This window comes from Saccopteryx leptura, chromosome 1 (genome assembly GCF_036850995.1).
Source record: "Saccopteryx leptura isolate mSacLep1 chromosome 1, mSacLep1_pri_phased_curated, whole genome shotgun sequence".
NCBI classification, from domain to species: Eukaryota; Metazoa; Chordata; class Mammalia; order Chiroptera; family Emballonuridae; genus Saccopteryx; species Saccopteryx leptura.
The window spans coordinates 71,381,301-71,395,014 of NC_089503.1; the positions used below are offsets into that span (position 1 = coordinate 71,381,301).

Genomic DNA, 13,714 nt, shown 5'->3' on the forward strand with positions numbered 1-13,714 from the left:
CAGAGGCCAAGGAGCCATCCCCAGCGCCCGGGCCATCTTTGCTCCAATGGAGCCTTGGCTGCGGGAGGGGAAGAGAGACAGAGAGGAAGGAGAGGGGGAGGGGTGGAGAAGCAGATGGGCGCTTCTCCTGTGTGCCCTGGCCGGGAATCGAACCCGGGACTTCTGCACGCCAGGCCGACGCTCTACCACTGAGCCAACTGGCCAGGGCTTGGGCTTTTTTTTTTTTAATTCCACAACACATCACCTGTACACTCTATTGTGTGATCACCACCCTAAGTCAAGTCTCCTTCCATCACCATTTATCCCTGCCCTATCCTCCTCCACCTCCCTCACCCCCTCCTCCTGGCAATCACCACACTGTTGTCCATGTACATGAATTTTATCTTTCTTTTCTTTTATGCTCAATCCATTCACCCCCACTCAGCCCCCCAACCTCCTTCCTCCACAGCTGTCAGCCTGTTCGCTATCTATAAGTCTGCCTCTGTTTTGCTTGTTAGTTCATTTTGTTTATTAGATCCTGCATATAAGTGAAATCATATGATACCATCTTTCTCTGACTGGTTTATTTCACTTAGCATAATGCTCTCTGGATCCAGCCATGCTGTTGCAAAGGGTAAGATTTCCTTCCTTTTTATGGCCAGGTAGTATTTTATTGTGTAAATGTACCACAGCTTTTTTATCCCTCATCTACTGATGGACCCTTGGGCTGCTTCCAAATCTTGGCTGTTATAAATAATGCTTCAATGAACATAGGGGTACACATATTCTTTCAAATTACTGTTTTGAGTTTCTTCAGATAAATTCCTAGAAGTGGAATTTCTAGGTCATAAGGCAGTTCCCTTTTTGAAGTTTTTTGAAGTAACTCTACCATGTTTTCCACAGTGGCTGCACCAATTTGCATGCCTACCAGTAGTGCACAAGGGTTCCCTTTTCTCCACAATCTCATCAACACTGGTGTTTGTTGACTTATTGATGATAGCCATTCTGACAAGTGTGAGGTTATACAGTATCTCATTGTGATTTTAATTTGTATTTCTCTGATGATTAGTGATGTTGAGCATCTTTTCATATGTTTATTGGCCATCTGTATGTCCTATTTGGAGAAGTGTCTAGTCAGGTCCTTTGCCCACTTTTTAATTGAATTGTTTGGTTTGGGTTTTTTTGGTGTTGAGCTTTACATGTTTTGTAAATTTTAGATATTAACCCCTTATCAGATAGATGTATTGACAAATATGTTCTCCCATTCAGTGGGTTGTCTTTCCATTTTGTTAATGGTTTCCTGTGCTGTGCAAAAACTCTTTAGTTTGATGTAGCCCCATTTGTTTAGCTGTTCTTTTGTTTCCCTTGCTTGAGGTGATATATCAGAAAAAAATATTGCTATGAGAAATGGCCAAGACTTTACTGCCTCTGTTTTCTTCTAGGATTTTTATGGTTTTGAGTTTAACATTTAAGTCTTTAATCCATTTTGCATTTATCCTTGTGTATGGTGTAAGAAGGTGGTGGTCTAGTTCCATTTTCTTTGCATGCATCTGTCCAATTTTCCCAACTCCATTTATGGAACAGACTATCTTTACCCACTGTATGGTTTTTCTTCTTTTGTCAAATATTAATTGACTAAAAGGCATGGGTTTATTTCTGGGCTCTCTATTCTGTTCCATCGATTTATATGCCTGTTTTTTAATTCCAGTGCCATGCTGTTGTGGTTACTGTGGCCTTGTAGTATAGTTTGATATCAGGTAGCAGGATTCCTCCAACTTTGTTCTTTTTTCTTGGGATTGCTATGGGTATTCAGGGTCTTTTGTAGTTCCATATAAATTTTTGGAATATTTGGTCTAGTCCTGTAAAATATGCCATTAATACCTGGATAGGTATTGTGTTGAATCTATAGGTTATTTGGGGGAGTATGGACAAAGAGCTGGTCTTAAAGGAAGATATGGGGGGGGGAGCAAGGGGGACACTAAAAGATCAGTCCTCTTCCAGGCTCTTTCAGACCAAAGAAGCACTAATAGCAGGGACATCATAGCCCTGGTCAGTAGAGAAGCTACTAGACTCTCAGTGTTTTTCTGGAGCTCCCAAACTTGTTTTACAGAATATGTCAGCATAAGTAACAAAGGAGGACATTCTCATCCCAGAACAGGCCTACCTCTGTAGTCAGGACCATTACACCTCACTATGGACAGGGTCCTGATACAGGGGAAGAGTGCCTCACATTTTTATTCCGTACTCTCCACCTTGGCTCAGTCCTACAGATTATCGTGTACATGTTCTACAATTGTTGTGTGTGTGTGTGTGGGGGGGGGGGGGGGCGGAGCCATGACGTACCATGGACCGGTGCCAGTCATGAGCTGTCTGTTACTGGTTCACAATGAGATAAGTGCAGAAACTGAAAGTATGTACACTGTCACCCCTGGCTGGTTCAGTGGATAGACCATTGGCCCAGTGTGCAGAAGTCCCAGGATTGATTCCTGCTCAGGGAACACAAGAGAAGTGACCATCTGCTTTTCTTTCCCTCCCTCTCCCTCTTCTCTCCCTCTCTCACAGCCAATAGATTGATTGGTTCAAGCACTGAGGATGGCAAGTTTGGTCTGAGCATTGGCCTCAGGAGCTAAAAATAGCTCAGTTGATTCAAACATCAGCCTCAGATGGGGGTTGCTGGGTGGATCCAGTTGGGGTGCATACGGGAGACTATCTCACTATCTCTCTTCTTTTCACTTAAAAGAAAAAAAGATAAGTATACTACTGTAATTAGAAATACATTTAAAAAAACAAAACAAAACACTAGTTCTTTACCACAGTTTGTGCCAACAGCACTCCACCCCCCCACCCCCACCCCACCAACTGAAGGTCATTAACCAGAACTATGAGCATTTGGAGCTTTCTTTTTGCCACTCTAAAATAAATCCCATTCTCTGCTCATCAGACTGCTCTCTGCTGCCTGATCATCCTTGTGACAGGTGCAAACAAGGACGAGTTTAAAAAGAGCACAGGCGGCCCAGTAGTTCTCATTCCTCACAGGCAGAACCTCCACAGAGCTGTGCCCCACCAGAAAGAAGGAATCTAGCCACAGAGGCCATTGGGAAACCTCCTTCAGAAATTACCATGTACAATCACTGTTACCTCACGCTCCCTGACTCCTGGCTAAGAAAATATTGACAGGTATTAAGTCATTCTATTGAAGTTCACTTAGTCTAAAAGTACAGGCCCCAAAATACACTTAACACACCCAGTTCCCAAAGGTTAAAGCGTAGGTGAGAAACTGCAGGAACCTGATCTTGAGTAAAGTAGTGGTTTCTGACAAGGAAAGGAGGAAGTAAACAACAGCTCTGTCAACAGTTCTGAATGATTACCAAGCATGCTGGGCAATGAGCAAAGCATGCTGGGTATATCTCACATTCTATTCTTGCTTTCTCAACCATACCTCATCTATGTTATAATAACATAATTCTAATGCCACTTGGACATTGCCAAGTTTCTTTCTTCCCGAGAAAGTGGTTCCCATACCTCATTTCATTTAATCTCACAATATCCTGGTAAAACAGCTCCGTTCCGATTTGCGGATGAGACTCGCAAGGCCCAAAAGGTCAAACAAGTAATATAGAAAACAAGGGAGACACAAATTTTGGAAATTTGATAGCCTCAAACTGAGGAAGAGCGGGGTAACACCCACCAACCCACACGCGGTCCTGAGAGAAAAGAGTTGAACTCTGTCTGGCACCTCTGTCCCTCAGACCCTTTGAGATAAAATGAGTTCCTCGGAGAAGGCCAGGAAGTCTGACCCACATAACATTGTACAATGAACTAAGTTTGCCTCTGAAACTCCAAGATTTTCTCCTTTCTCTTTCTGCAGCACTTGTACACTCTTCCCTTAGTCAGTGCTCTGGTGCTCCTCCACCCCCATCACACCCGGCCCTCAGAAGCTGCTCTCAGCTCTTTGCTGCTTTATCTAAGTCAGTGGTCCCCAACCTTTTCTGGGCCTCGGACCAGTTTAATGTCAGAAAATATTTTCACAGACCAGCCTTTAGGGTAGGACGGATAAATGTATCACATGACCAAGACAAGCGTCAAAAGTGAGTCTTAGACGGATGTAACAGAGAGAATCTGGTCATTTTAAAAAAATAAAACATCGTTCAGACTTAAATATAAATAAAAAAGAAATAATGTAAGTTATTCATTCTTTCTCTGTGGACCGTTACCAAATGGCCCACGGACCGGTACCAGTCTGTGGCCCAGGGGTTGGGGACCACTGATCTTAATGACTGTGTTCTCACTCCCCGAGTTCTACTACTATTTAAGGTGTCATCTTCCCTGTGAAAAAAAGGAAGTCTTGCCCTGGCCGGTTGGCTCAGCGGTAGAGTGTCGGCCTGGCGTGCGGGCCGACATTTGCTTCTCCACCCCCCCCCCTCCTTCCTCTCTGTCTCTCTCTTCCCCTCCCGCAGCCGGGGCTCCATTGGAGCGGAGATGGCCTGGGCGCTGGGGATGGCTCCTTGGCCTCTGCCCCAGGCGCTAGAGTGGCTCTGGTCACAGCAGAGCGACACCCCGGAGGGGCAGAGCATCGCCCCCTGGTGGGCAGAGCGTCGCCCCTGGTGGGCGTGCCAGGTGGATCCCGGTCGGGCGCATGTGGGAGTCTGTCTGACTGTCTCTCCCCGTTTCCGGCTTCAGAAAAATACAAAAAAAAAAAAAAAAAAGGAAGGCTTGAACCCCATTAGGGGGTTGCAGGCAGTGGTAAATGGGGAGTCACCTAGAGGAAAGGAGCAGGGCATGCCTCACACCCTTTCCTGAGCTGCCTGGAATAGCTGTGTGCATGCGAGAGCCACACCGCCATTCCTAGCGCATGTACTATGTCCTATGGACTATGTGTTGGGAATTCTGCATTCATTAGCTAATTAAAGTCTCAATAATCTTGTAGCAAATTATTATCATTCCCATTTTACAGCTGAGGAAACAAAAGACTAAGAAGTTAAGTCACTTCTAGTGCAAGGTTACAGAATCAGAAAGCAGCTAAGCCAACATGACCTTTACAGACATCACAATAACACTACAAATCAAGGAGAAACCATGCAACCAACCACCTCTGGAAAACAAAGTGAGTCCTCTTCCACAGGGAAATGGCTAAATAATGGGCTCTGTATTAGAAACAGTATATTATTCCCTTATCCATGCGATGTAAGTTTATTCATATTTGACTCTGAAATGCTTTTGGGTGCCTCTACTACAGACCCACTCCCTCCCCCATAATCTATGTTGGAAACACCCTTACTGCCCAGGTACCTCTGCCTTGGACCCATAATCTGTGTGTGTCACCAGAGAATTCATCAACTTTATTCGTTGAAGAATGAACTGTCTTCACTGATGAGTTAAAAATAAAATGCAACTGCCCCTACCGCCACCACCAAAGGCTAACAACTATACCTCCAAGGGACAAACACCAATGGGAAAAGCCTTTAATATCTAAAAGCTAATCATCATGATACAAAAGGTGTGGTAATGCAGCCCCACTGTCATCTACCTCATAGGAAGGATGTACAAAGGTACTTTTTCATTGGCCAGATGACAACATGTATGGTAAACACCAAAAACCAAAACTGAAACATTGAGGACAGTCTACATCCGTAAGAGGCATTTACTGAGCACCTCTTGCTGAGTGCCAGGTATTCTGCATATACTTTATCACTAACTCTCACCATAGCCTTTCCTGGTATATATTATCTCCTATCTGTAGTTAAGGAAAGGGACTCAAAGAGGTTCGATGACTTGCCTGTGGTCACATGGCTAATAACTGGCATATTCAGGACTTGAATTCATATCTAGCTGGTTCCCATGCTTGAGCTTCTTTCATTGTACCAGGCTGTAATAATTTGATCATAATTCATCTTTTCCCTGAAGTGACACATTTCCCTACGTTCATTTTAGAGTACCTTTCTTCTACCCTAAGAAAAAATCCTTAGTACAAATTAAAAAAAAAAAAGCTATTGTTGGTGCTGAATGAAATTACCACCTATCATTTTAATTTTACTTAATATTCAAATTTGTTAGACATTTTGGAAGCTGGAACAGAGTACTACCCAAGCTTTTACAACAGGGCCCAGCATTTTCTCAGACATGCCCTTCCCTGTGCCCATGAGCCCAGCTTAGCACGTGCACCAAGAGCCCGCCATTGTGCCCATGCAGCCCACCAAGCCACCTGTCCCACATGCAGCAGCTCTCCCCAGGGGCTCTGTCTTACCTCGGGCTTGCTGGTCCTACATCTTCTTCTGGCTCTTCTACCACCCCGGCTAGCTCTGGGGGAAGGAAAGCATCTTTGTTGACATTATTCACCCAGCTGTCCTTTGCCTCATTTTCTCTGTCCTTACTCTGCTCAGCTGCAATGGGAAACAATGAAGAGAGGAGGGTTATCTCTCACCTCTGTGACCTACAACTCTCATATGGCTCTTATCACTGCAGGCTGGAACCTGAACTTCAGGCCTTCCCCGGGTGCTACGGCAATCACCAATTGAGTATTAAGGGTTACAATTATACCTGCAAGAGAAGCCAGTAGATTCCTCTGCTAGCTCCCCTGCCCAGCAGAGTCTCCAGAGAGCAACATGCAGGGGACTCACAACGGAAGCAAATTCTAACTGCCTTTAGGTGAATCTGACCTGAATTGGGTCAGGACCAAATGTGTATGACCGGGGACAATGAGGACAGTAAGTTCTCACTAGAACAGAAGCATCATCATTACAAGCATTTCTGGAACATTTACAATATGCCTGACTCATGGCTGGGCTCTGGGATACAAAGGGGAACAAATGCTTTTAGTCTAGACTGTCCCCCTCCGTTCCTACTGCTTCCCCCAGTCTCTACTCTCTACATATCTAGCATCTACATATTCCTTACCGCCGAGGCTCAGATGCCAGGAGCCTACAAAACCTCTGTGCTCCCTCTTCAGGAAACAACCTTTTTGCCTCTGAACACCCAGAGCTCTTTATGTGCACCTCTCAGATAATTAGCATCAACGAGTGGCGGCAGTGCCCTGCACAGAGCTGAGTTCTTTGCAAGTATTGTCCTATGAGGAGGGAGTGGCTTTCCAAGTTTGCATATTTGGAAATTGAACACAGAGTTCAAGAAACTTACCTAAGGCCACATAACCAGTAAGTGCTAGGAATACTCTCATCAGTGTTAAGAAAATGTAGCAATATATGGGCTCTCAATTTCCAAATAGACTCACACTCCAGGGTGTTTTTCAACACAAGTCTGTTTATATTACATCTAGTTTTTCAATTGCAATATGGAATCCACAGTACCAACCTGTACCTCTCAAGATTTCTGAAGGTCTAGATGGTTTTGAAAATCAAGAGGTGGCCCTGGACAGTTGACTCAGTGGATATAGCATTGGCCCCATGTGCAGATGTCCCAGGTTTGATTCCTGGTCAGGTCACACATGAGAAGTGACCATCTGCTTCTCTCTCCCTCCCTCTCCCCCTTTTCTCTCTCTTCCCCCTCGCAGCCAGGGGCTGAACTGGATAGCTCAGTTGATTCGAGAGTGTCAGCCCCAGACAGGGGTTGCTGGGTGGATCCTGGGTGGGGTGCATGCCAGAGTCTATCCCCACTCCTCTCACTTAAAAAAATTAAATAAAATCAAGAGGCCTTTGAGTGCCAGATCAGGTGGTGGCATAGTGGCTAGAGCATCAGCCTGGGACACTGAGGAACTAGATTTGAAACCCTGAGGTTGCAGCTTGAGCGCGGGCTCATCCAACTTGAGCGCGGGCTCATCCAACTTGAGCGCGGGGTCACTGGCTTGAGTGTGGCATCATAGACATGACCCCGTGGTCTCTGGCTTGAAGCCCAAGGTTACTGGCTGGAACCCAGGATCACTGGCTTGAGCAAGCGGTCACTGATCCGCTGGAGCCCCCTAGTCAAGGCAGGTATGAGAAAGCAATCAATGAACAACTAAGGTGCCACAACTATAACTTGATATTTCCCATCTCTCTTTCTTCCTGTCTGTCTGTTCCTATTTGTCTGTCTATCTCTCTTTCGCTAAAAATGGGGGTGGGGGGCTGTGAGCAATACATGACACATATTAAGCAGGCAGCCCTTATTTGCAAGGAGTGTGGCTCATGCTTTCAGAAAGACTGAAAGCCCAGATCTGCCATTTGCCAGTTATCTGACCTTGGGCACATAGAACTTTACATAGCCCATATATAGAATGCAGATAATAATGCCTACTTACAAGGTTGTTGCTACAATTAGAAATAAGAAAGAATAAATTTCCATCATATATTAGATGCTCAAAAGGTGATAGTTATTTCCTTATTGAGTACAAGCTAGATCTAGGCAGGGGCTGTTTTCAAGGAGAAAGATTTACACTGACTCATCCAGAGTAAGAAAGAAGGCACAAGGGAAATATTTAATGAACTCAACAGATTTCTAAAGAAGCCCTCAAAATACTGTCTTGAGAGTCCTTAAATAATGTACTTGGTTGATTATTATTTAAAGTATCAGATGTTAAGGTCATTGAACAGAGAAACTAATCTCTTTCTAAGTTCTTTTTTAGGAGAAAAAGGTTCTGAATCTTCAGGGAAGGGCAGGGGACGGAGAGAGGGAGGGAGAGAGGGAAGAAGGGAGGGAGGGAAGGAGTAGAGGTGGTAGAGCCTCATAAATCTGGACTGTCTATGGTACTACTATGCCCCATGGCATCTAAAGGGCTTCCTTTTTCCTTTTACACTACACTGAGTCACTCTGCCCCACCCTCGTCCATCCAAACGCAGAGCAAGAAAATTATGAAAGGTATACATTTAAATGATTTCTCTGAGCAGATTTTAGTAACGATTTGGATTCTTCCCTTCTTCTAACTCCTCCTTCTCAAACAAATGCTGGTTCTGAATGCACTAGTCGTGTCAACTTACCTGCTACCTGGGGCCTCTTCTTCCTCATGGATGCTCTGATGATATCTGTGCCATGGATTTTGTCTCTGTGCCTTTTTGCCTTGGCTTCATAAAACCACTGGCCACTCATATTCTTGAGCTGCTGGTCATCCTTAATTTTTTCAGGCAGATGTCTACAAAAGGAAAAGAGCTTTACTTCGCTGAAAACCCACAGTAAATAAATGAGTTCACTGTGACACTGCATAAAGCAATTTGTAAACCTACAGTCAAAATGAAGCTCTCATTGCTTTAGAAGATTCCCCAGCTCTCCCAGATGACTAACACATGTATGTTTCCCATGGACTGAGAAGCCAAGGCCAGCATTTTTTAAAAATTCAAAGGTTTAATCCATGATCCCCAAATGACGCCTTGACATTTCTCAAGGGCAGGTCTACCTTTTGGCTGCACTTGTCTGTGTCTACTGTTCAAATGTAAATAACGTAGGGAGAGATGATAGATGAAGCTTCCCTAAGCCCTGGTCTCCTTATCTGTATAAAGGGGTTAATAATAGTAACCCACCTCATGGGGTTGCTATGAAGATTAAATTAGTTTATGCATGTGAAACGCCCGCTGCACAAGCCTGGCACCTAATAAACACTCAGTGACTAACTGGTGGGGTACTTATTGGTTTATCAGTCCTTTCCATGGCAGTGAAGTGAGTTTATCAGAGACTTTCCTGGAAGCCTGTGGGGGATAGCGCATGATGTCCCTGGTTAGGGAAATGAATTCTGCAAAGGCGGGCTGGAGGACCAAGAAAGATCAGACTCACTGGGGTGAGGGTGGAGAATGGAGGCAGAGGCAAATGTCTCTTACGCAGATATTACCATGAAGGGTTCCACTGTCTTCCATGTTCACCAAAAAGCTAAAACCTAAAGAACAAACCAAGTACTGCTCTCCTAAAATGTCCCATCATTACAATGGCTGGAAAAATTATGTTCTGTGTCACAAGTCTTTTATCCTCTGCATCTCCCTATCCGCCTCAATAAAATGAGAAGCACAAAATCTGTCTTTTAATATTCATAGAGATGCACTTAGAATACAGTGGAATAAAAGCCTTAAGGAGACTTTGAATTCTTGGAAGATAATGTACTACTTAAATCTAAGAAGGTTTTATGATTGTTATTCAAGCTCATATGCACACTTCCTACTGTAGCAAACCTAAGTTTTAGCCAGACTGGGTGTATAGTGGCCACAGCAGGGTGTTGGCAAGGCTGTGCACAGGGCTGCACACAGGTACACGTGGGAGTGGGAAAAGCAGAAGGGGCAGTGGCTGTGGGTCTCACAAGGCTGTTTCCTCTCTCCTGAGTGTGCCTGGAGAGTGTCTTTCTACCCAGAGTCCAGCTCTCCACAGGGACTTCCTCTCCTCTCTCCATGACCAAGGAAGAAGCGACCTTATCCCAAACATGCCCAATCACAACCTTTGGACACACACTGTCATGATAGCCAATCACTCAGTCCTGCCTGGGACAGTGTCTCGCTTCATGGTTCTGCACCAGCCGAGAGGTCATGGTTTTTATTAAACGTTTCTAGTGGTTTCCCATTGCCTAGGTTTTTATCAAAGCAAGCTGCACACCTGGACTGCTGAGGGAGTTTTTGCCTTCTCCTCCCAAAAAGACCAACTTCGAGTTCAAGTCCAGAAGAGGTAAGCTCTTCCAGCTCTCCCTATCAGAGAGTGCGCCCCTCGGGGCAGTGCCTGTACTTGACGCCTCTTTACTCGGTGTCTGAAAGGCAGTGGGCGTTTACTCAGTGTTGGTGGCATGGAGGCATATCATAGGAGGCCCCAGACCACCTCTTTGGACTCATTTTCCAGCACTCACCACCATGCTTCCACTTGCCAGTACACTAGATTTCTAACTGTTCCCCAAACTGCTCTCTCATGACCCCTGAAGACATTAGAAGCAGGAAGGTATGGCAGAAGGACTACAGGCTTTGGAGTCTCCCCAAAATTATGCCCAAATCTTAGTTCTGACCCTTCCTGGATGAGATTTTGGGCAGGTTATTGAACCCCTCTAAGCATCTGTCTTCTTATTTGCAAAGACAGGGGAAAATAAGTTCTCCTTTACAGACCCCGGGGAGGTTAAATGGGCGTTTACAGGAAAGTGCTGAAGAGTGCCTGGTAAGAAGTCAGTAAGTATGAATTCTCTGTGGATGTCTTTCTCCACTTCTCTGTCCAGCATGTTGTTCCACGTCCTTCCGCTCCAGCTCACACACCACCTTGCCAGGAGCCCTCCCTGATTCCCAAGCACACAGTTCAGCCTCTGTGCCCCATGCTGCCACAGCACCTCTGTGACAGAACTTATCGCACTGTGTTCCAATGATCTATTTGCACATCTGTCTCATCCACTAATCTGTCAACTCTGCAAACTCCCTGGAGGTAAGAACCACATCCTAATCACCTCTGCAATGCCAGCAGCTTGCACAGAGCCTGGCACAGAGTTGATACCTGCAAGACTTGTTGAGTGAATGAATCAATGAATAAATAAATGCTCAGCAGCCACCCTAGTCTGAGTTAGGCAAGAGATAAGAGAGATCCGGTCACTGCTGGGGCTGAGTGAGCCATACTGTTACAATGGCAGAGCCTTCTCCGGACGAGGCAGGATGGCTCATCTCTCAGTGGAACAGAAAAAACATGATGAGATATGGCATCAGTCCTCACCGTTTTGAAAGAGACCACGAACCCTCATAGCCTAACAGCTCAATCTCTCCTTATGAGATTTATTTACTTATTTTTGTTGTTCAACTGAAAGACATTTTGCATGGGTCTGTGTACAATACTTGATTTCTCCAAATGTCCACAAGCCTCTGCCCTTGCTGAACTTTCCGGGCACAAGGGAATCAGGCTCACTGAGACACGTGGTCCCTGGAAAAGTCGGTCGCCACTGAGGTAAGGCATTAAGGTTGGATTTCTGGCTCATTACTTTCAAAGTAGCAAAAAGAAAAAAGAAAAAAGAAAAAGAAATTCAAATGCAGTGTTATTTATTTATTTATTTTGTATTTTTCTTAAGTTGGAAACGGGGAGGCAGTCAGACAGACTCCCACATGTGCCCGACCGGGATCCACCTGGCATGCCCACCAGGAGGCGATGCTCTGCCCATCTGGGGCATCGCTCTGCCGCAATCAGAGCCATTCTAGCGCCTGAAGCAGAGGCCATGGAGCCATCCTCAGCGCACGGGCCAACTTTGCTCTAATGGAGCCTTGGCTGCAGGAGGGGAAGAAAGAGACAGAGAGGAAGGAGAGGGGGAGGGATGGAGAAGCAGATGGGTGCTTCTCCTGTGTGCCCTGGCCGGGAATCGAACCAGGGACTCCCGCACGCCAGGCCTACGCTCTACCACTGAGCTAACCGGCCAGGGCTCAAATGCAGTGTTATTTACGTAGACTTTAAAATGATAATCCGCTAGTTTTAACCAATTTCTTTTTCTATCTCAGTCATTTGAAATATTTTGTAGATGAATTCACGTGTATGACATCAAAGCCCAAGTTTTATAAAGATGTAGATTTAAAAAAACAAACAACAACAAAAAAAAAACCCCAGTACCACTACCTAGGTGGTGCTGTTAAAATCTTTAACAACCCATGTTGATGTCTCATTTTTCCTGAAGTCTAACTAACCAAATTAGCATTTGATTCTAATCATTGTTCCATTTAGTTGAAGCGGAAAAAGGGTAAGTTTCCTGGGACTCACTTTTTATACCTTACCACCCTCTCACACATGTGCGTTGTGCTTAGTAAAGAGCGGAGGATAGAGAAGATGCTTACAAAACACCCCTGGGCTGGTGGGCAGAAGTGAAGGCAGAACAACAACACTGTCCTGCCACCTCCCAGGCAGCACGTGCTGGTCACCTCCACATTCCTTCCACTGATACATACAAAGCGTTTGTTTTTATGCTGGGTCCCATGCTTGGCACTTGACATTCCTCACCCCATTTAATCCTTACAATCTCACCATAATGTACAGAGAATTTAGTCAACTTCAAGAGATGGCCATCTTGCCTCCTCTGTATATTAAAGGCTGATTCTGTTCATTTGTTCATTCACTAATTCATTAATCCCCTTTCATATACCAGGCCCGGGGTCGGAACTGTGCATAAAAATAAAAAACAAACAAAAAACCAGGCCCTGGCCGGTTGGCTCAACGGTAGAGCGTCGGCCTGGCGTGCGGGGGACCCGGGTTCGATTCCTGGCCAGGGCACATAGGAGAAGCGCCCATTTGCTTCTCCACCCCCCCCCCTTCCTTCCTCTCTGTCTCTCTCTTCCCCTCCCGCAGCCAAGGCTCCATTGGAGCAAAGATGGCCCGGGCGCTGGGGATGGCTCCTTGGCCTCTGCCCCAGGCGCTAGAGTGGCTCTGGTCGCAGCAGAGCGACACCCCGGAGGGGCAGAGCATCGCCCCCTGGTGGGCAGAGCGTGGCCCCTGGTGGGCGTGCCGGGTGGATCCCGGTCGGGCGCATGCAGGAGTCTGTCTGACTGTCTCTCCCCGTTTCCAGCTTCAGAAAAATACAAAAACAAAACAAAACAAAACAAAAAACCAAACACAATGTACGGCCCTAACATCAGTGTCAGCTCCTGGGGTGCAGACAGCATGTAAGTACTTTCAGAGGAGAGCCAGGAGAGAATGGAGCCCTCCAGCCTGGCCTCCACACTGTTCCTTAGCCTACCCCTTCCTCCTCCTCCCTGAAATCACAAAGCACACCCCAGCTTCCTGCTATTCATTATGTTTGGGCAAAGGCCTGACATCATAGGTAGGACCCAGGTGATATCATCTAGTCAGTTGTGGATAATAAAAATCGGCATAACTGGACAGAGAGGCTGATTGGTCC

At 45.7% G+C, this 13,714-nt stretch overlaps 1 protein-coding gene across 15 annotated transcripts in view; it reads right to left on the reverse strand.

Annotated features, from left to right (window-relative positions):
- SYTL2 (synaptotagmin like 2) overlaps positions 1 to 13,714 on the reverse strand; it is a 128,228-nt gene that overhangs the window by 48,665 nt on the left and 65,849 nt on the right. For 9 of the 15 annotated variants that reach the window (XM_066370005.1, XM_066370062.1, XM_066370070.1 and 6 more), the window contains 2 exons: positions 8,883 to 9,034; positions 6,224 to 6,359 (listed from right to left, as the gene is read on the reverse strand). In XM_066370005.1, the coding sequence (XP_066226102.1) occupies positions 6,224 to 6,359; positions 8,883 to 8,991 (245 nt within the window). In that variant the 5' untranslated portion in view covers positions 8,992 to 9,034. The remainder of the gene's footprint in view (positions 1 to 6,223; positions 6,360 to 8,882; positions 9,035 to 13,714) is intronic. The other 6 variants (XM_066370128.1, XM_066370118.1, XM_066370138.1 and 3 more) reach the window with 1 other exon arrangement.